General features: G+C 39.1%; 1 protein-coding gene across 4 annotated transcripts in view; it reads left to right on the forward strand.

Moving 5' to 3' along the window:
• TMEM181 (transmembrane protein 181) overlaps window positions 1–23178 on the forward strand; it is a 47729-nt gene extending 24551 nt beyond the window's left edge. For 3 of the 4 annotated variants that reach the window (XM_067542489.1, XM_067542487.1, XM_067542488.1), the window contains exons 5-17: window positions 432–553; window positions 2882–3001; window positions 5355–5435; window positions 6392–6491; window positions 9203–9333; window positions 10277–10368; window positions 11582–11639; window positions 12608–12710; window positions 12828–12879; window positions 14995–15077; window positions 16436–16525; window positions 17731–17797; window positions 18904–23178. In XM_067542489.1, the coding sequence (XP_067398590.1) occupies window positions 432–553; window positions 2882–3001; window positions 5355–5435; window positions 6392–6491; window positions 9203–9333; window positions 10277–10368; window positions 11582–11639; window positions 12608–12710; window positions 12828–12879; window positions 14995–15077; window positions 16436–16525; window positions 17731–17797; window positions 18904–18982 (1178 nt within the window). In that variant the 3' untranslated portion in view covers window positions 18983–23178. The remainder of the gene's footprint in view (window positions 1–431; window positions 554–2881; window positions 3002–5354; window positions 5436–6391; window positions 6492–9202; window positions 9334–10276; window positions 10369–11581; window positions 11640–12607; window positions 12711–12827; window positions 12880–14994; window positions 15078–16435; window positions 16526–17730; window positions 17798–18903) is intronic. The other variant, XR_010918672.1, reaches the window with a different exon arrangement.
• The last annotated feature ends 299 nt before the right edge of the window (window positions 23179–23477 follow it).

Consider the following 23477-nt stretch of genomic DNA (forward strand, 5'->3'; position numbering starts at 1 on the left):
TGAGAGAAAAATCCATCATAGTAAATGTGAATATGCAGAACCTTGACATGAGTTAGCTAAGAATCAAAGGGAATAGTTGCAGGGAAATTTCAAAGTTGTTTACTGCTTTAGCAAAAAGTATAAAGAACAATGTGTGTGTGTCTATTTAGCTTCCTCTTGTTGGGATTAGACTGCTTGATGTTATGAGATATTGACTATAGATGAACGGTCAGCTCAGATCATATTATCAGGTGCAACTGCACTGAATATAGCACTGACTTGAGTGAGAGCTTGTGCCCAAGTCAGGAATGCAGGATTTTTCCCCTTTACTGTAACAAAGCACACCTGAATCAGCTCTAGTAAGCTGGGAGCATTGCTGCACCTAGTAACTGAGATTTCATTTCTGCATTTGTTTTGGACAACAACCTAATATTTTCCTTCTTTAATGGCAGAATCCAGCTTCAAAACAAATGTTACTATGACGGTTAAAATACGTGGTGTAGAAGAAAATGGAAGCTCATCATTCATTAATAACCAAGTTCACAATCGGACAAGGCCACTAAACTGTGCACAAGTAAGTTTTGAAATACTGATTTGAGAGCTTATTGTATGTTGTAAATGTGGGGAGAGTATCTGATAAGGAGGCCACAGGAGAAAAACTGCAGTAAGAATTTGTCTACATTATGGTTGCAGTTATGCTAGTGTGTTTGAATGCGGATTTTGCTAACAAAGTTCTAACATGACTTCCTTCAGTGTGACATGGCTTCTTTTGAGCTCCCATACTAACCAAATCATAATGTAGAATACTTTCAGGTTGTCAGTAGTATGAATAGAACTGAATTACAAGGAAAAATAAATCCTTATCCGCACTGGGAAGATGATAAAACTCAGCTAGTCACAACTGTGTTTAAACACAGTTGCTACTGGCACTGTATCAGTGTTAATGTGGACAGATCCGAAATGGAAGAATCAGAATGCTGTAGTATAGTTACTGCTTTGAGTCTGAGGCAAAACATTATTTAAGTGTGTTCATTTAAGGTTTTAAAGTTCTAGCACACCTTATCTTCAGCATCTAAGATTTGAATTAGTTTAACATGAAAAGTCATCAAACTATTGTTATTCATGAGTGAGATTTTCTTTAGAAAAAGATCTTAATTACACAGTGAAAACCATATATCGTAAGTCAAATATTCTGAACTTGACTTTTTTTTTCTTCTCTACTGGATTCTTTTTTTTTTTTTTTTTTTTTTTAAAAAGTCCCTAAGCATTCATTAGCCTTTAGGCTGACTCAGAACAGTTGAATCTTATGCACTCCATTTTCCCCTTCCTCTTGTACTCCTTCATGACTGATGGTATTTCTTTAAAGATTTCAGTGTAGAAGGATTTTAAATGAGCGTGTGACCCACCCTATCTTGATCTGAAAATTGCCAGTGATGGAGAGACCATCTCAACCCATGATAAAATTGTTTTAAAGATTAATTACCCTCACTCTTTCAAAATTAATCTCTTCCAAAAACAGTAGCGTATCTGCATTATATACGTGTTGAAAGTTAGATTGACTTTGGATCTTACCTGAGTAACACCGAACTCTGGATGACCAGTCAGGACCAGTGGGAAAGATAATAAATGTCATTCACCAGGCCAGTGTCTGGAAATAGTTTCTTTCTACCTAGACTTCCAGTGCTATTTGTGAAAGGCATTGAAGTACCAGAGTCTCTTTCCCCCACCCCCCCATTCTTCCAGTTCCCAGCACTATCCTGGGAAATATCCACAGAAATGTCATACTGTTGGAGTTGGAAACCTGAACAGGGTGAGAAGATGTATTTGTATTGTAATCTTGTTGGTTAAAATGGAGACTGTTTACAAATGGGCAGACTTAAGAGCATAAGCCATGTCCCCTCCTTACTAGGTATAGAAAAAGAACTGGGCAGTTACTTTAAAATTACCACAGCATGGAGAACTCATCTTCTGGATATTCAGGGGGAAATAGTGGATTGAGCAGAGAGAGCCTAGGACAGTGCTGCTGCTGCTGAGTTATTGGAGCATTTAATTGCTCATGTTTTACAGTTTTTGGTTTCATAAGTGCAAAGGCACCTAAATATTCTTGACTGAGTGCTAACCGTCTTTGGAAACATTAATTTTTCTGATATTCTACTTAACTCTGACACTGAAAAAAAGAACAGCACGCAAACAAATTTAAAACGATCACTTGTTTTGGGGGTCCTCCACCCCAAAATCCCACTGTTGATGGTTCTGTACACTTTTAGTTATCTCTGGAAGATGTGATTTCCTGGTGCTGTGTATTAATGTGTGTTTGGGAGTGACACACATTAACATTTTTTTAAATGTTGGTATAAAGCTCTCTGATCCTTTGCTTTGATGTCCTCAGCAGAACTTCATACACTTCAGAGCCAGAAATCATCTAGCGCTTTTATCCATAACTGTCTTAAATTGAAAGATAACATAACAGAAAACATCAAAGATCTGAAATTTATAATATAAAAAAACCAAGTAGTCCAGCTTTTTAAAGAAAGCTTTCAAGTTTTATTCGTACATCAGAGGAGGGAAAAAAGTCCTCTTTTTGTTTTTTGCAAGTCTGTTTAAAAAAAAAAAAAAAAAATTAGGGGTACCAGGTGATAAACTTAGATGCTTTTCTGCTGAGAAATATAGCTGTATTTTGATTGATGGGCAGTTGACAATCAGAGTTTTTACTTTGTCTCTGAGTGTCTTAAATAAGTTCCTTTGGAATCTACGTCAGATCTCCTTATTTGTTTTTCCATTATAACTTTACTATGTTAGTCATTTTGTTGTAATCAAATTGTATCAAGGTGTAAGCCTTTACAAATAAAGTACAGCGTAAGACTCATGAGGTATTCTGACTTTATATATTTTTTTTTCATAGAAATGTGCTGAAATCATTGTGGTTCACCTTGGCTACCTGAATTACACTCAATATGAAGTTATTGTTGGTTTTGAGGATCTGAGTAAGCTGATGTACCCCATCAAGAATGTTAATTTTACAGTAAGTGTACAGTATTACACTAGCAAAAAAAATCTTCAGTTTTAATTGTTGTTGCAGAAGTCTACTTTAACCATAATAAAATGTACATTATTTCCCTTTTGCAGGTGAAACACTTGCACAGAAAAAGTGTGGAGGCTAAGGCCCTATCCTCACTAAGATCGTAAACGTGCTTTATTTGCTGTTATCAAGATTCTAGCACAATTTCCCTGACTAGTGTGCAAAAGGACTCTTCTTTAGAACTGTTATAAAATTGTGCCTACCTAGAGGGGTAGTCTGTCGTGCTCTTCTCAAGAAAAACAATCCTTGTCAGCACTAGGAAAGCCATGCCAAGACCCAGCTAGTAACAGCTGTTCAAACATGATTATAGCTAGTACAGTTCTGACTAGTGTCGACAAGGAAAGCTTATTCAGAAAGACGTATTCTGTATTTTCTTACAAAGCACACCATTGAAAAGAACTTGAATGCACACGCGCAACACATGTCTTGTTCTTACAGCTTTGAACTCAAGCACTGCTAAGAAATAACTGTAAAAATGGATAAGCCTCCTGGGTATTATACAAACAGGCAATCCAAAAATTGCATTTCTGTCATTCCCGTGTTCAACTGATTGCAGTGTTGGTGATCTGAGCTCCAAAAATGTCTTGTTTAAATAGGTTAGTGTGTGTATTCAAATCTGACATCCCCAAACATATACTGGCCTTCCACAACTGTGATGTTAGGTGTATTGAGATCAGCAGGATTCTCCAGACTTCCAAAAGCATCTGGGGTTAGGAAATGATTATTGCAGGAAATTCTTGGGTTGTTTGGTGTTTTGTTTTTTTATGTGCACATAGTGGTATCAAGAAAGGGAAAAATTTACTCAAGACAAGGAGGACCATTTTCCCTGGTGGAAATATGCTGGTTTAAACCATAGTATATAAAGGTGACTTGCAAAAGCAAATGTTTAAAGTACTTCACCAATCTGTGCTGTGTGACTCCAAAGCTAATATACAAAAAGTAACTTTGGAAATGGGTCTTGCCTGTGCTGCTGTGGGCTGGGTGTATATTCCAGCAGTGGTTGCTGTGCTGTGATATTCCAGCATGTAGCATTCTGTGTGTCACAGCTGCTAGCATGCAGAGGCTGAAAATGAAAAGGCAGTCTTAATTTTTTATATACTGAATGCACCTCTTGGCTGGGTAAGTGGAGAGTACTCAGCACATTAATGAAGCAATGTAGTTTATCATCTTGCTTTGCGTATCACCTTCAAGGCAGCCTTGCAAAACGGCTTGCCCAGGATGAGTAAAATCATGTTTTATTTGTACTTCCCTGTGCTATTGTGGTGTTTATATTACATTTAGTGCCTGGTAACCCTAACTGAGATTGCACAGTGCCTAGTATAGTGGGGCTCCATACATGCAGTGCAAAATAAATTGTGCCTGATGTAAAGAGCTTACAGTCTAAATAGACAAAACAGACCAAAGGGGGAAACCAGTGGCACAGAAAGGGAAAGTGACTTGTCCGAAATCACACAAGGGGCCGGGGTGTGGGGGCGAGTCAATTTTGTGTCTGGGCTTGTAAATTTTTATGACCATTTTCTAAGTCTCCTTTAAATATAATATGCAGACCACAGAATAACTTAAACCCTGATCCTTTGTAATAGGTTATATAAACTACATTTTACCCATAATCTCTACTATAGGGGAGGAAATAAATATCGGGGGGGAGGTGCCATCCCTTTACTCCTTAGAAACAGTAGTTTTGTTTCCTGTAGTTAGTTGCACATTTTTGGAACTTGTTTTCCTGTTTCCTGAGGCAAAAACCAGATGAAGGAAAAGTAAATGAGCTAATTAGCAATCATGAATCTCTTCTTAATTTAGCAAGTTTAGTCCACTACAAGCACATGTGGTCTTCACAGTATAGAAGCTTACAACAGATTGAGTCAATTGATGAAGTTACAGTAAAGTCTTAAAAGGAGGTCCCCCCCCATGTTGGTTTCATCCTCCTTTTTGCCTTCAGTATGTGGCTTGGCATGTATGATGGCCCTTTGAGAATGTACCAGGCTTCTCCTTTATCTTGTAACTTCATACCAAGCATGAAGGAATGGTAGGCTGCTTTAGCTCTGTTTTTATTTATTGAAATTTTCATAACAATATTGAGGTTGGAAGAGGAGAGGCATGAATTTAGCCTTAATCTTTCCAAGGTGGTGCAACAGAATTTGCAATGGCTTGACCATTACACTTGGGAAAGCCAATAGATTCGTCTGTAGAGACTCTTATGCAATATTGTGTCTGCGAGTACTAGTAATTTTTTTTATGTCCTGCAGATTCGATCAGCTTCCTGTTAACCTGCTATCTTTTATATCTTGTCTTGTAGTGGAAAACCTACAACCCATCTTTTTCACAAGTGGAAATCTGGTTCCGATTTGTCTTTGTAGTTCTTACTTTCATGGTCACTGTGAGTACAGTCTCTTATTTAACTTTTTTTGGAGGGCTGAGGTCTGGAGTGTGCAGGTGGTTAATTCAACTGCTACATAGTCCTGCGTTTGGTATTGTAGCTCTCAACATTAGCAAAATCTCCTACTTTGCGTGTGCAAAAACATTTTTAGAATACTATAACTCCGTTTATGCCAAACATTTTCTGCAAACAATGGAAGGGTTTAGTCCAACCTTATTTTTAAAGTTCAACTATATTTGTGTGTGTGTGTTGATTGGGGGTGAGGGAAGCATTGCAAATGGGGAAAATTATGTAGCTTTCCCAACTTCATACAGCTCAAAATGGCTGAATGAATTTTGCTCATACTTTCAAGAAAAAATTCACCTGGGGGCTGAGACCAACTAAACTTCATCTGGAATGGAGAATTTCTGACTTAATGAATGAAAACACTGGATTAGAATGAAAGTCCTAATGTAATCTTAAATGTAGTGGGTGCGGCTACATGCTTTCTAAAATAATGTACGAGTGTGTATGTATCCATACATACATGCACAACTTTTATCAAGTAACCGTGAATGTGGTACATGACCTACCTGTCAATGAAGCTTGTGGGCTAGTTTAGGTAGATATTGGTATGCTCTAGTATATACAATAATACCAAACAGTAAGTTGGCAGCATCACACAAATGTTGCTGATTTGTGCAATAGCAGCTGGTTTCCATTTCAGGCTGTCCCAGAGAGGTTAAGTGACTTGCTCAACGTCACATGACATATCAGAATAAGAAATAAAACCTTGGAGACCTGACTCCTAGTGATTAAAATCTACTCAACAGAGCACACTTCCTTAGAGTAACATTGTCGGAGTATTATCATCTCTGTTAGCTCTGCTAAGGCTATGAAGAACAAGATGGGTGAAGGCTGATGTATGTGGTATAGTAATTAGCAGTTGCCAATAAAATATTTTGGGTTTTTTGCAGTGTCTCTTTGCACATTCCCTCCGGAAATTCTCTATGAGGGACTGGGGAATTGAACAGAAATGGATGTCCGTCCTGCTTCCGCTGTTGCTGCTTTACAATGGTATTTGTGCATATACACACACACTGCCATTTTCGTAGGGTTCTCTGACAATCCGCTTAGCCCCTTTAAAATATGTGACTGCTTATAAGAATTCAGCCAAGTACTCACTAAATTTCTTTTAAAATATACAAATAAACCCCATGTTTTCAATGGGTCAGTCTCAGTGATAATCAGATGGGTTTCATTTCTTTTCAGTCTTTCAAATAAATGTCATTCCTGTTTGTTTAAAATTCTGAATCGGATAAATGTTGTCTTATGCGTATTGAATTTTAAAGGTGGTAATGCTTGAATGTACAGTTTGGGTGCAGCCTCTGCATTTAACAGATCATCTATTTGGAGGCTCTGAGATACCACTGGCACCTCCAATTAAGTGTGGAGGCTGCTTTTAGTCTCTAGCTTGTAAACCAAGCCAAATTCTAGAGAGTGGTTCATTTGGCCATATAATCAGGTAGAATCATAGAATCATAGAATCGTAGAGTTGGAAGGGACCTCAGGAGGTCATCTAGTCCAACTCCCTGCTCAAAGCAGGACTAACCTCAGCTATATCATCCCAACCAGGGCTTTGTCAAGCCTCAGCTTAAAAACCTGTAAGGACGGAGATTCCACCACCTCCCTAGGTAACCCATTCCAATGCTTCACCACCCTCCTAGTAAAAAACTTTTTCCTAATGTCCAACCTAGACCTCCCCCCCTGCAACTTGAGCCCGTTGCTCCTTGTTCTGTCATCTGCCACCACCGAGAACAGCCTAGCCCCATCCTCCCTGGAACCCCCTTTCAGGTAGTTAAAAGCTGCTATCAAATCCCCCCTCACTCTTCTCTTTTGCAGACTAAACAAGCCCAGTTCCCTCAGCCTCTCCTCATAAGTCCTGTGCTCCAGCCCCCTAATCATTTTGGTTGCCCTCCGCTGCACTCTCTCCAAATTGTCCACATCTTTTTTGTAGTGGGGGGCCCAAAACTGGACACAGTATTCTAAATGCGGCCTCACCAATGCCGAATAGAGGGGAATAATCACTTCCCGTGACCTGCTGGCAATGCCCCTCCTAATGCAGCCCAATATTCCATTAGCCTTCTTGACAACCAGGGCACACTGCTGACTCATATCCAGCTTTTTATCCACCGTTACCCCCAGGTCCTTTTCTGCAGAGCTGCTGCCCAGCTCGTCGGTCCCCAGTCTATAGCTGTGCATGGGATTCTTCCTTCCTAAGTGGAGGACTCTGCACTTGTCCTTGTTGAACCTCATTAGATTTCTTTTGGCCCAATCCTCCAGTTTGTTTAGGTCACTCTGTATCCTATCCCTACCCTCCAGGGTATCTACCACTCCCCCCAGCTTAGTGTCGTCCGCAAACTTGCTGAGGGTGCAATCTACCCCATCCTCCAGATCATTAATAAAGATGTTGAACAAAACCGGCCCCAGGACAGACCCCTGGGGAACTCCACTTGTGACCGGTTGCCAGCTAGACATGGAGCCATTGATCACTACACGTTGAGCCCTATGCTCTAGCCAGTTCTCTATCCATTTTATAGTCCATTCATCCAACCCATACTTCTTTAACTTGCTGATAAGAATACTGTGCGAGACAGTATCAAAAGCTTTGCTAAAGTCAAGGTATATCACATCCACCGCCTTCCCTACATCCACAGAGCCAGTCACCTCATCATAGAAAGCAATCAGGTTGGTCAGGCATGACTTTCCCTTGGTGAATCCGTGTTGACTGTTCCTGATCACCTTCCTCTCCTCCAAGTGCCTTAAAATGGATTCCTTAAGGACCTGCTCCATGATTTTTCCAGGGATTGAGGTGTACTGGCCTTTTTAAGAGGGGGCCAGAAGACCCTGTTCCAAGGAGTTTGAATGAACCAAGGCCCAGGAAATGGCCTGGTAGCGGAGGAAAGGAAGTGGTCCCAGGGAATTAGGAGTTGGGTGGGAGGAAAACAGCAGGACGCTGTTCCTTTAGGAGTCCAGGATCAGGAGCCTTGTTAGGGTGGGGCAGGGCTCCCTTCTCTTCCAGGTAGTCAGGAGGCACTCAGGGCAGTAAATAGACTGCCTTCTGCCTCAGAACAGGGCAGGTGAGACACTGACAGGAGATGGAAGCCAGAGCTGGAAGGCTAAACTCTAGGGAGAGAGCTATGAAAAGCTACCTTGTGAAGAGTTGGGTGTGGATGGCCAGAGAGTCAGAGAGAAATATGAACCTTTGGATTTCAGTGATGGACTTTATTGATGGGACTGTTTGTGGGCTTTAAACCAGTCCCAGCTGGAGTCTGTAAGTGGTCCTAAAGAGGGAGAACAAAGTGAGGCTGTTTCAAAGAGAACTCTGGCTACCAGGGAATGCTTAGGCAGCAGCAGCCCTTTTACATGCCCCCAGTAACTTTAACACTAGAACTACACTGAGACCTGCCTTTAGGCAGCCACCAAGAAACAGTTGTGTAGTAGGTGCCCTCTAACTAAAGGACTAACAAAACATCAACTCTACTGGAGTTGGGCATAATATAATCTTAGTGATTGCTTAGCACAGGGAGTGTCTGTTGGAGGTGCCCTGTATTATTAACTTACAGATTTAAACAACTGCAGGGCCACTTACTTGCTAAGATTTTGAAAAATCTGCCTCTTAGTTATCTGAAGACTATTTGTTCCCTCCTCCCCCTCCCCCCCCTTGCTTGATAATGGGTAAGATTGTGCTTTCTCCTGTTTAATATTTTTCTTCCATTTTGTTGCAGATCCATTTTTCCCCCTCTCATTTTTGGTGAACAGTTGGTTTCCTGGAATGCTTGATGACCTCTTCCAGTCAGTGTTTCTGTGTGCATTGCTGCTGTTCTGGCTCTGTGTCTACCATGGGATACGAGTGCAGGTAAGGAGAGGACAATTGCTTAGTGCTTGCTGAAGAGAGAGTAGAGTTAAATCAGGGAGAAAAATTAAAACTATATAATGCAAAACTGATTTATGTGGTACATTTTTTCCCAAGCTGTTGACAAAATTAAATAATGCCTAATATGAAAGAGTTCAGCAAAACCTCATTCTACACATAATATAATGTGACTTTTTATTCTCTCCTATATGCTAAACTCATTCTTTCATTATATTTCACCTCACTGTTCTATATATTCTAGCTTATCATTTAATGGATTCATAGAGCGACAAAACTATTGTCACAGCCTGATTCAGTGATATAACATTTGCATTATGATTTAAATATGTGATTTGTGATTAACTGTTTTGTTCCTCGTGCTGGGAAAGAGAGAGGGTGGTGTACAGAATGCTATCCTGTGACTTCGAGGCTAACATGATTAGCAGTGAAATACTAAGCTATTGTGACACAGCCTTAATAGTGTAGCTCACACCTCTCAACTGTTTCAGACTAATTGCAGAGCAACACTGCAGTGGTTTCCACTTGGTTCATGTTTGGAAGGCTGCTTTTTTTTTGTTTTGTTTTGTTTTTTTAAAACAACCATACATTTTCTAATTTAAAAAATAAAAACTCAAATTCTGGACACAACTTTATGAAAAAAAGTGGATTCTGCAGGTGCAGAATTAATGAAGTGCATCAGATCTTGCAATAAGATGTCCAAAATGTAACACACCTTCACTTCGTTTTAATGTACCTGGGATTATAACATAGTTTTTATACTCTGTAATGAGCTTTGGATCTTACAAAATAAATTTCAGATGCTTTTTAAAAAAGCACTTTAGGAGTGAGCCAGAAGTATGGCTGTTCCTGTTTTAATATGTTGAGAATTAACATTCTCTCCAAGGTGAATTCAGGTATTCTTACCTGTTTTTTGTTGCCCTAACAGGGAGAAAGGAAATGCTTAACTTTCTATTTTCCCAAATTCTTTATCGTTGGGCTTCTGTGGTTGGCCTGTGTTACATTAGGAATATGGCAAACGTAAGTAATTTCACTTTGCATTAGTCTTAATGAGGAAAAGCTGTTCAGGAAAGAGGAGGTGGCTTACATTTAGTGAGGTCTGTTTTTTAATGTTTTGGTTGTGATTCAGAAATGGATACATTGAACTACACTAGTTCTCTCATATCTTCCCGTTTTGTAAACTGAGACTAAATCTCAAATGGCTGCCCTAATAGCACATAACTACATAAATTCCAGAGCCAGTGCGTAATGGCTCCCGACAGTGTGTTCTCCAGTGTTTTGTTCAATTTAGATCAGTATTCTAAGTGGTAGAGCTTTTGCTTCCCTTGGAAAGGCAAAGGATGTACCTTACTGTTAGGATATGTCCCTTTGTTCAGTTGTATTCCATTATGCCAAGTGCCATAGCTTCTTGGACCAGGCTGACCAATTATCTCACCTCTGTGTTTACCCTGTACATATATTTGTACACTGTCCTACTCAGTTCTCAAGTTGTTGTTTAGCCAGGTCATACATATTTTAATTTTTCCTCTTAAATCAGTCCCTCTGATCCTTGAATAATTTTTGTTGCTCTTTTCTGAATTCCTTCCAATTTGATAAGCTAATCTAAAGATAGAAGCATTCCCCTTCCAGGCAACTGCCCCGACATTTGTGGTGATGTGGCTTTCTAAGGCACATTATCCACAATTGTGTCCCTCTGATTTTTTGCACAGCGGTGGGAGGGAGAGAAGGGAGAATGCTGTGGGGCAGGGGTTAGAAGGCAAGGTTGAAAGCTGTGCAGCTTCAGGAAAATGCTACTGAAATCAGAGACTACCCTTCTGTGCTATAAGGGAAATGTACTTGATAAGGAGTAAAGGGTAAGATCCTGCATTTTTCATAGCTCCAATCAAACTTAATGAGGATAAATTAAATAAATCTGTGAAACCCAAATTTTGAAGGCAATTACTAGGTATTAAAGTCACCAAAAATAAACACAGAAAATAAAGAATAGCTGAAACCCCAGATCTCCACATACATAAGTAGAATCAATGGGCCTGACCCTTCACTGGTATAAATCCATGTTTCTCAATTAAAATCAGTGGAGCTACCAGTTTACATCAGCTGAGGGTCTGCCCCAGTATCCATAACCTCAGTATAACTTTAACAAGTCTAGAATTACTAGTGTCTTTTGTCAATGCATGTTTCTGATTTAACCTTGACACCAGTAGAACTGTGATTACTTCATGATCTTTTCTAGTGTTAATGAACTACATGACCCAACATACCAGTACAGGGTTGACACAGGTAATTTTCAGGTAAGTTTGAATAAAACTTTTTTGACACTTCCTTATGGAGTTTGTATGTCTACTCAGGTGAGACTTGGGAAGAGGTATGTGAAGAGAGCTTGCAAGCACTTAATATTACATCATATTACTATTCAGGCTGAAATGTAACTATTTTGTTGTTGGAAAACTTTAAAGAATACCAAGAGCTGAATGGAAGGTCTGAAGATTAAAAATGTGTTTCACTATTTTAAGGAAAATTGTTCAGATGATTTTTTGTTTGGCTAATGCAAATATCTTTTAAAATTGCTCTGAATGTTTATAGAAAGACACTCCCTGCATTGCATATTCTGTACCAGAGACATAGAATGTTTCCTTTTGGATGAAGGGGAGTGTGTCTGTAGGCTCACTGCACTATTAAGAAAGGAAGCTATAGTGTGAATGTTTAGCTGTCACCTCAGTGAAGACAGTCAGAACAGTTTTCTAAACAGCAGCTACTCAGTCACAAACACCCAGGACATCCTGGGTCTCTTCAGAAATGTATGCATTGATTCATTACCTTTCAGAGAGCCAAAAAAGAGCTCCTTGTTAGGCCTCTTAGTTCTCCATACCCTCTATTCTCAGAACATTTGACCTTCTCAGTAAATCTCTGCTTTCCCTTCAGTAGGAGAAATCAATTCTATACAACTTCCTGTAGCTTCTCAGAGCTGTGCGGCCGTTTTTAGAAAACTCCTGAGACTTGAACCATTCAACTGAGAGAAGAGGCCTTTGCTTGTGAAACAAGCCACCCCACCCCACCCCACCCCATTCCACACTTGACACAACCAACACAGCCACTTCTGCTACAGATACCTCCTTCCTCCACCCTAATTGCCCTGAACAAATGGATTACCCCATGTCATGCTTTTGGAGATGGTCGTTTGTGTCACTGGGATGGATTTGAAGGAAGGAACAATAAGAGCTCTTGTTCAGTAAAACTATGACATTTTTTTCTATTATAGGGAATGAAAATCTTCTTCCTTGTGGTGGCAACTGTGTATATCTTGTACCTTTTATTCCTGATAGTGAGGGCGTGTTCAGAACTTCGCAACATGCCTTATGTTGGTAAGCAGTACTTTCTTCTTTCCTTCAAATGGGTTTTTCCTCCCGAGAGATGACTAGGTATTTGAGGTGGGGGATGTAAACTCTGAAATGACTGACAATTGTTCTTAATCCTTCTAGATCTCAGGTTAAAATTCTTGACTGCATTGACCTTTGTAGTGCTTGTCATTAGGTAAGACTTCTTTTGAAGTGCATATTCTCCGCCTTGTAATATTTATAGCTTTTGTAAAAACTTTCTTAACTTGATTACTAAGAACCTTTATCAGTAAAATGGTGCACACTCAGAATGGGTTACCCATTCACAACTTTCTCTGGATTCATTATTAAAAATGTCGCCACATCCAAGCTACACTTTAAAATCTTATATGCTACTGGCCACTTACCAATAATAAATTATACCACTCAGTTCTGTAATCGATAGATCTTAGTGTCCTTATTTTTAAAAAAAATTCCTACTGATGTCCCACAAGAATGGTGCTGTGGATCTTGGAAAGTGCATGGCCTTCTGTTTATAAAAATAAATAACTTTTTTTTAAAGCAAATGCATTGACTCAGCAGGCACTGTGATGCACTGTTGCTGTCCAGGCAGATTGTCTGAGATATGTTTCATAATTTATTTCCCAGAACAATAGAGTCCGGGAAGCTTGTTAGATGGTCACAAGGCTTTCACGTTTTATGGTCTCTTTCTTTCGAAAGTCTGCCTTTAAATTCTGTCTTTAGCCCAAGAAGGCCAATGGGGCATCAGTAATGCCTGTTTTTAAAGGATGTAGAGTTTAGTTAACGTAGACTGTGGGGTGAGTGGCCTCTATTATAGGGGAAGGAGAAAGGCAAGAACATTGGTAACCCAAAATGAAGACATTCCACTCTGACCTGTTTAATGTCTTGAATCAATGAGGCTAGGAGGAGATTGGTGAACTGGCAGTGAAGCTCTTGGGCACATGGAATGATGAGTGACTACAAACAATTGCACTGATCATGTGGGAGAGTTGAGCAGTCTGTAAATGCTCAAACGTCTGCTGTGAGTGTGGAGTTTTACACCTCACTGTCTCCATGGCAGATGAAAATGGTTTGCATTTAGGAAAACGTTTAGATTGACTTAAGTTGCTCTTTATAGGGCAGCTCTAAAACGTTGCAAAAGAGGAATGTGTATAAGAGCTATAAATATAGGGGATTGTTCCATTCATTTTGTGGGGTTGATGGTATCATTCTGAATGGTGTTTGAAAGCAAGGGGCTGTTACTGTAAACTTAATTGGATATCTAGAATATTCTGATCAAAGGGAAAATTGCTTCCATCTAGAACAGGCTAAACAAATATAATTTACAAGCATCAACAGTTAAGAGGAGACAATCTCTTTTGGGATAGATCTGGTGTTAGATCTTGGAAAGAGATGGTGTCCATTCTGATTAAATCTGAGGCAGCCAAGGGTGAAATATAGCTCACAAATTTCTGTACTGTGGCTGCACTTATTTTCATCCTGGAGGTGCAGCCCTTAGAGGTGAGAAGGCCTGGCATGCATCAGTCTCTGAGGATCATCAGATCAAGATAGAGGATTTCATGTTGGGACTTGTAATAGCCAGGAGCTCCATATTAAAGATGGGTGTAGCTGCATGCTATCTCATTCTTATGTAAATTAGGCAAAACCTTTGGGGTCCTGGCAAGCTGCCAACATATCCCACACTATGGTTGCTCCTGTAATTCAATTACTTCTAAAGCAGTACTGTGGTATAACTGGGAGTGGTTTACTAATCTGTCCTCTGTAACCTCCTTGTTTGAGGCAAGTTAGAGTGAACTTTCCATTACTGCCATCACCACACTGATCACACGTAGTTGTGGACATGTATCTACCAGAGATATGTTCAGCCTACACAGTTGTTTGCAAGGCAGTATTCATCTGTGGAGTTTTACATGCTTCCTGACAATGTTCAATTCAGAGATTGGGGTGGGTTGCCACTGCTTTTTTCCTAAACTAGGTTCTCACCCCCATCACTGTAGGGTCAAATCACTACTGACCTTTGTGGATTGTAATTCATGAGAAACCTGGGAAAAATTAGATTAAAATTTCCCTCCATCAACTGACTGAATTTTAATTACAAAAACATTCTGAATTAGGAGTGTGAAATCAAATGTCACTTAGAATAAGCAGCTGTATAGATTTGTTACATTAGTCTAAGACAAATTGCCATTTTTTTCTTGTAACTCTGTTCTTGCTTCCCCCCTTACCCACCCCATCAAATGTTGTTACAGTTCAATGCATATAGCCATAGCGTCTGTCTTGTCTCCCACAGCATTGTTATACTTTATCTACGCTTTGGAGCACGAGTTCTACAGGACAACTTTGTAGCTGAGCTGTCAACTCATTATCAGAATTATATCCTTCCATTGTGGCTTCCAGTCATTTTAGGAATATTGTTAACTTGTTTAAGTAAACTTATAGATACTTGCTCAGAGGTTGTGCCTTTCACAGCTAGATCAGCAGTTCAAATCCAACTCAGGTTGGTAGAGACTGCAAGTTCCTTTCTGATGGTTATTCATGATGGCTGTCAATCCAACTCTCTGAGCTGGTGTCCACATCACAAAATCCATAATTGGCACTCATGAATGTGCACAAAGACAGGACGAGTTTCTTACCATGTATGTGTAATAGGTTATCCCTTTAAAGCAGGCCTGAGTCACAGTGGAAGGAACTATCTGGTAATTTATATGGATGCTGCCTATGCTCACCATATTCTGTAGCTAGCCGATGTCTGCAAATTGGCTTAGGTACTGAAGTCACTTAAACAAAAGTATGATGGGCTGCATAATGGGAGGAGGCAGAAAGTCATGCTGCGAACTGCAGTTTTGCAGAGTTTCCAGTATAGAGGGAGAACTTTATTGCAGTATCATATTACAGCTTGAGAGTGTTCATGCATATCTTGCTATAGTTCAACCTTGTCTACACTGGTAATTTTGGGGAAATCTCCCTTTGTTGCAGTATAGCTCTTCTAGTGTAGCAACAGCTGGAGGACTATTGTAGAACTGTCACTGGCATCTTTGCTACTGTGTTGTTTAGACATAGTCAGTGCTGGTCTAGGTAAGAGAGAGAAGGGTGTGGGGGCAGGGTGGAGTGGGGGAGGTGGAAACAAATCCAATCTACTTTAGAGCTTCCAGTTTAGAAACACCATTTGCACAATACTAGTTTGATAGTCAAGCAGTTGACTCCATCTCCTTCATTATAAAGTGCAGTTTTTAGATTGTCCCCATTTTACAGACGGGGAGCACAAAGCAGAGAACTTAAGTGACTTGCCAGATGTCACCAGTTGGTGTCTGTGTTGGAGCCAGGATTAGAACTTGTATTTCTGGCTTCTCAACTCAAACCACTAAAGTACAGTTCTCTTGGTTTCTGAAACTGACTGTGTGACTCCAAGTGCCCAATATCAGCTAAAAAATGATTGCTGAACTTGTCTATAATTAATGAAAACTAAAACATAGAGCTTTAACAGGGTACCTTAAAACAAGGGAAATAGCCACTTCCCCCCATGTCTTAATGTTCTGTCATTGCAGTCACTCCTTCCTCCCATCCAGTTAACTTAATCTAAGACAATGCCAAACTAAACTTCAGGGTCCCAAAACTTTTAACAGTACACACTTAATACTCTTCAGACTTTGAAAGTGCTGGGAAAATGTTTGGTTTGTTTCAAAGTTAATGTGTACTGAGCTGTATTGTGCAATATCCTTGACTGTTATTACCTGCAGAATTCTTATCATTCTATGGTTTACTGAACTTCTATCTCTACACTTTAGCCTTTGTGTATTCACCATCAAAGAATGCATTGTATGGTAAGTGACCTACTGTAAAATTTGCCAGATTGCTGTTGAGATTTGGCATGCCAATAGAGCTCATCAAATCTTCACGTTGGCTGTCTCATTAGTGCTTCATTTTGTTCTGTTTATGAACAGCTTACAGTCACTTCAAATAGCCAGTAATGATAGAAGCATTTGTTCAACTAATCCATGAAAACTTTACATTTCTTGTGTGCCTCTTTATTGTATAGCTTTAGGATACAGTAAAATAAATAGCTATTTTTATTACTGAGTATGTCTTATGCTTTAATCATTGAGCATAAATATGATGGGCAACTAGCGTATGCTACGTGCATAGGGAGAGCATTATGTATTGGAGCAGAGAAGTTTCTAAACAGAACTGTTTAAGGGATCCCATACCTCCATTAAAGGAGACACAACTAGCTGACTGGATGTGAACAAATATTTACATCTATACCTGGGTTAGAGGAATTAAAAAGCATGTTGGACCTTGTGGCAAACAATTAGGGGCCAAATTTCACTCTGTTATAACTTCATTGATTTCAATGGGGATGTCATCTTACACCAAGGATATATTTAGCTCCAAGACTTCACAGGCATATGCAGGGAAATCTGGGGAGGTGGTATTGTAGACAACCACTGGAAAGAAAGTGTGCATCCTTTCATACCAGTATGAAGTTACAGCATGACCTTCCTCCTCCCTGTGTGAAAGTGAAAAATATCTGTCCTCAGTTATAACACCTTAGATATGCATTAATGACCAAACAATTATTAAATTTCATTACTTTCAGAACTTTAGTCATCAATAAGGGAGGGGGGGCTGAATTGTCATATAAAATCTGCCTATACTTTTCAACCAGATGCTTTTTTGACTAGTCTGTTCTGAAGCATCAGGTGTAAGGAATGTGGACAGGTGAAACTGTACCTGGAAAGAAATAATGATGCAATACCAAGAATACCCACTTCCTGGGGTTTTTAGACAAGGGTTTCAACTTCAGCTGCTGTGAACGCTGACAGATTATAGGAGGGGGGTTGACAAGTTTAAATGCAAGGAAGGGATTGGAATCTGTCTGTGGTAAAACTCCAGGCTGAATCCCAGTTACAACTTCCTTGGAAATGACAGTTTCTTGCTTCTCTTCTGGATAAAAGTCTAGTCTAAACATTTGATGTCAGGAATAAAATTTTCTGGTTAAATGAAACCGTATATATTTTTTTTCCAGAGTCACAGTTGAAGGACAATCCTGCCTTTTCTATGCTGAATGATTCAGATGATGATGTGATTTATGGGTAAGGAACGCTATTGTGAAAAATCTGTTGGTGATTCAAGGGGTGTGGAGTTATTGTTTTAAACTTTTTAAATTAAAGGGCCTGGTAGGTTGTTCTTAGTGAAAATCCAAATATGCTGACTACAGAATGGAAGACAGCTAGCTGTAGCTTGAGTCTTCTATTTTTGGGTCCCTTTACTCCAGAACATGAACGTAATGAGGCTTCACGCTATCTTGGTTTCTTTTTTTTCTGTTTAAAAAGGGGCTACCATGACTGATGATAAAAGGTACATTACCTACCTAAAAGTAGGTGTGAGGACAATGGCAGGCTGGAGTGAGAGGGAGCAAGCGTAGGAGGGGTGGGAGGGTTTGGGAAGAGAATATGATGGCAGAAAGGAGCAGATGAGGAATAAGTGCTGGAGTCAGGTCGGCAGGAGGCAGATTGCAGTAAGAGTAGGTTGAGAACTAGGGCATACTTAAAATGGCTACTGCTGTAGGGCAGGACAATGGCTATTTTAAGTATCCAAAATTTGTAAAAATAATAATCAAATCCAGTGCAATTGCCAGAGTTCAGATTCTGAACTTGACAATAGTGTTAGTAGTTACATAACATCTAGAGATCCAGCCAGGGCGGAACCCCATTGTGCTTGGTTCTGGACAAACACACAGTTTAAAAAAAAAAAAAAAAAAAAAAAAAAAGTTCCTTCCCTTGAGCTCTTACAGACTTCATGGGGGGGGGGAAACCAAAAAACAAACCCACCCAATAGGTGGGTGAAGTAGAGTGAGGAGTGTCCCACCGGCTCCCTGCACTGCATGCTGCAGTGACAAAATCACTGTGGCATTTAGCTACATAGGTTGTGCCTGTATTCTACATGCTCCTTAAGTGTAGACCAGGTATAAAAGCAAACCTTGAGGAAGAATTTAGAGGATAGGATTATGTATTGCTCACGTCTCTACCTGAAATGTATTCTTTTGGGTTAGTGAATCCTGGTGAATGATGTACTTGCATCAGTTGTTAATTGATGCCCAAATTATTATAGAACTGGCTTAGTACCTTTTCCTGTTTACATAAAACTAAGTAACTGGCCATTGTGTTCAGGATGTTTACAAAGATCTGTTTGTTAACAGGAGTGACTATGAAGAAATGCCGCTTCAGAATGGTCAAGCCATTAGAGCCAAGTACAAGGATGAATCAGACAGTGATTGAGTTCATATGCAGGAGACTTGCTTATGAGAATGAAAGTGATCTTGAGGTTTTTCCTTGATGACATTTCCTTGGCTTTGAGTCTGATTTCAACTGAACACTATCTTCCAAGGAAGGACTTCCTATTTATTTCTGTTTACAAAGTTAAAACAAAACTGAAGGGAAAATGGAAATGCTTGAAAAGGTTGTGGTGGAGGCTTCTAAGAAACCAAATTATCTTTTTACAGTAGGTATAGGAAATGTCATTTACAAGATTTCTGTGGAGAACAGACTGCTAAAACAATGGGGCTTTCAAAGTCTGGTTCCAACTAAGTGTCACTGAGTACATGTTGATTTAAAATTACTTCCTTGCTGTTGGTTTTTAGAGGATTACGTACAGCACATCATCTTCATTCCTGATGCAACTTGTATTAGTTGTTGTGTACAATGTCCACTGGTGATAGCGTCTCTCCTCCTTTATGACTTACTCACCCTACCCACCTGAGTTGGAAGTACAAAATGGCAAGTATTTCCATTGATGTCTGAGAACACAAGCTTTCCTGCTCTTGCTTCGAGGGGGCAGCATTCACTACTGTTCAGTGGTCAGCACTTGCTATTGACCCAGACAATTTGAGTTCATAAAATAGAAGTTTGCCAAATATCTCTATACGGTTATGAATGGGAGACAGGTACAGATATTTAAGTTCTGTTGAGGCCAAAATTCATAAACAGAATTCTATATTATGTGTGGTGCAAAATAATTTGTAAGGGTTTCTCTTAGAGTTATCAAAACAAAATAAGACAAATAAGTTAAAACATCTAGGTTAAAATATGTAAACTGTTGCAAACCTTGGTAGGAAACGCATTACTGGTGTTCAGTTTTTCTGTGTGTGAGGGGAGAGGGATAAAGATAGTTACATTTCCTTCAAAGGGTACAATCTACAACTTTAATATTGTTAACACAACATTCTTTTAATCTCTAGATCCTTTCTCCTAAATTAGGATTTTTCATGCAGTCTTCTCATAGCTGTTATAATTACTTTTTTTATTATAGGAACAATCACTTCTGATAACATGTTGAACAAATGTACAAAAGCTTGTTTTTCAGCATGTTTTGAAAATAGTTCAACCTCCTTATCTTTAGACACACCTTACTTGTAAGTAGCAACAGCATTTTATCTTTTTGATTGTCCCTTTTCAGACTTTACTAGAACTGTGTGCTGCAGAACCTTAGAATATTTACTGGAATATTGCTTGTCATGATATTTAAATGCATGTTTCCCAAATTTCCCTACCACAGTATAGCTTTACTTTTAAAAGGAGGCTGTCAATTTCTAGTAACTTTTTAAAAAGTGTTTAGTGTGTTCAGGTATACCACCTGATCCTGAGATTTTCTGTGGGGTTTTTCTGTGGTTTTACAATCACCATTTTCTTAATGTTTCTCTTCCCTGTTGCTGTATGAAATACCCACACAAACACAAGGGAAACTGACAGAATATACAGGACAAACAGTGATATTGATCTATATGCAAAGACCTGTTTACACTAGGGAATTGAACTGGTTTAAGCATAAAAGTGTCCACACTGCCCATGCTGAATTGGATTGGAAACCATTGCAGGTTTGTCTTGCATTCACATTAGAATTGTCCTAACCCACTTCATCTGCAATCACCTCTGGGTACCTGTTTCACAGGTCAGGAGCAGTGCGTTCTGGGAGACTTAACCAGGGTGCTATTGGAGGACTAGTTGAACTACTACAGCTAGTCTGCATCCTCACTGGCATTAAAATGGCTTTGACAAAAGTAGCATGCTTGTGTAAACCATTTTGTGGCTGCGCAATTTAAAAAAAACAGCTAGGAAGTTAAAATGATACCTAGCACAGTAAATGTCTCTAGTGTACACCAAAGCCAAGAGAAGGCCAAAGTACTGTTGTGTTCACAAAGTAAAGAAATAGAACAAATAGGTTTTTCCCCTTAGAATGGTAGGTGTTACTTGTAACAACGTGGAAAAATTCAGATGCGGTTAAGTTGTCTTTGTAAACTGCAGTAGTTGTTGCACCTTTTAATAGTCCTTTTAGCTAACAAATCTTTTTATGTATATAATTTTAGATGCTCTTTTTAGTCCTACAGAAAAACTGAGACTGGCTTCTCTTATTAAATAATAAAGCAAGAATAAACCCAGGCTTGCTTTTTTTTACTTGAGTTTGACTTTGTAATGTCAAGCTCAGGATCCAATCCCTGACACTCCCCTATGCACCTAAAAATCACATTGACTTTCATGGGAGTCAGGGTGGGGAGGGCACAAGCATCAGGCCTTAGTTTGTGCATTCAAAGCTTTTTGACACAACAGGAATAAAATGTCATTTTTTGATTTGCTAAAATATTTCTCCATGTTGGATATTTGAGTTTTACCAGTGTTGCTTACTATAATCTAGGATGTTTGTGATACAGTGTATTGTTTGACTTTATGAAATATGTATTGGATTCTATTAACTAAAGAAAACGTTTTAAGAAAATGAAACTTCAAGAAATCATGATCTTTAGAATTTGGGAATTTTTCCTAATCTGCTTTTTTCCCCTTTATTACTCTTTAAAGAGCAATGTAATAACAAAAATCAGAGGAGGAAAAATACGAGGAATAGGATGGGGGGGAAATGTGCACTTTTAAAAAAGTTATTTATCTTAGTCTAGAAATATCAATGTCTTGTTAATGAATAGTCTTTTGTAGAAATCCTGCCTTTCCTGATGCATACTGTGTTTTGTACTCAGTGTTAAAATGCAACATAGTAAGGTTGGCTAAAGCACCACAGCATTAAATTCACTAGTAAATAGGCAGAAGCAGTAAAGCTGGCTGCAGGAGTCTCCCTAGCAAGAGATGATATATTACATGCCTTGTGTTGACGAATATTGAAAATGCACAAAGATACAATTTGGAACCAAAGATTACTCTGAAGTCTCTTGTGGCAACAAGATGGATTGTAAATATGTTGTGGGGAGTGTTGTTCATGTGTCTCTAAGACGTGTGTTGTGCTATAATGAGCCAAGGATTAAATGAAAGGTGCCTATGTCAGACATTCACTTGGCTAGCTGTGTATTTTCGCTGTGGCCAGTCGAGTTGTCACAGAGAAGTTTTTTGTAAAGCTGAAGTTTTCTCCCAAAGAACCACAGTTAGGTCAAAATGCCCTTGTACTGGGCTTTTCAAACACAACTAGCAAAAATGGTAGGGGGGATTTTTTTAATTCTTTTAATATTCTCTCACCACCCCCCCCCCCGGCTTTCATCTAATAACCAACCATACAGTAAAATTATTCCACATTAAACATTTTCAAGAATGATTAGATTGGAACATAAGAAAATGAGTAATGTATACAAAATACATCTACAATGTACTGGATTACTGCAAAAATTAGATGCTTCCTCTTTTACAACACTCATTTTACTTGCAAGAATCTGATTTAGTTGGGGTCAGTCCTGCTTTGAGCAGGGGGTTGGACTAGATGGCCTCCTGAGATCCTGTCCAACCCTAATATTCTAAGAATCCTCCTTGTGCATGGTGTGGAAGCCCAGTAACACTGGTTCAGGTCTTGTTAGCTCCTGAACATGCATATGCATTTTTGCTGTGATATTGGCTTTAAGACATGATCAGTATTAAGGCTGGCTAGGAAATTAATTTCCTGTACCTAAGGCCAAGAAGCGGGAAGACTAACCCAGCAGAATACATAAAATCCAGTCCACAGTATGAATGGCTTTGGGAAAATTGTTTTAAAATGAAAGAAGTGACTTGATAGCTTTCTTTGAGCCAAAAGGCAATTATTGTAAAACTATAGACCTGCTTGTTCCCTTTTTGCCGTATGTTCTGAATATACCAGTAACTGCCATGCACTATACAAAACCCTCATGCTATTGTAAAACCGAACTTTTTAAAAGTATGTAAAATGAAGCAAAACTAAGGTGTAGAGTGTGTAAGATAAAAGTTCTGTTAAGAAGCAGCTGTAAATATGGTGCTGCTTTGAGAAGGTATGCGTGGGATGCATTAGTATTGAGCTTTGGGAAAACTTGTTATGAATCATCCATTTACACTGGAACTCTTTCTGGTATAAAATACAAAGCAAAACTAATGATTGTTACCTTCAGCAAAAATTAGGTGCTGAGATACATGGAAGACTTCATATGTATCTACTTCACGGTTCAATTATGTTCATAAAGTTTTTTTACACTGCATCTTTACAGCTGCATTTGGTTTTTATTTTCCTTCCACTAGATGAATGAAGTTAACCTAGCATTATTTTTCACTTTTCTTTACAGCTGCAAAAGATAAGTGTAAACTTGGGCCTTGTGTACATACATACATACAGCTAATACTCTCTTAGCAGCAGAAGAGTTTAAATACTTCTATTGCTATCAGTGTAGACAGGCAGGAACTCATTTTTGACTACCTGGATTGGAGGGGATCAGTTAGTGCAGTTTAGTTATTTTCCTAAGCAGCATGCTAACCAGGCTACCTTGGGTGTCAGATTGAG

The sequence above is a fragment of the Emydura macquarii genome, unplaced genomic scaffold, assembly GCF_026122565.2.
Source record: "Emydura macquarii macquarii isolate MOO-44397 ecotype Brisbane River unplaced genomic scaffold, CSIRO-AGI_Emac_v2 contig_705, whole genome shotgun sequence".
In the NCBI taxonomy this organism is placed as follows: domain Eukaryota; kingdom Metazoa; phylum Chordata; order Testudines; family Chelidae; genus Emydura; species Emydura macquarii.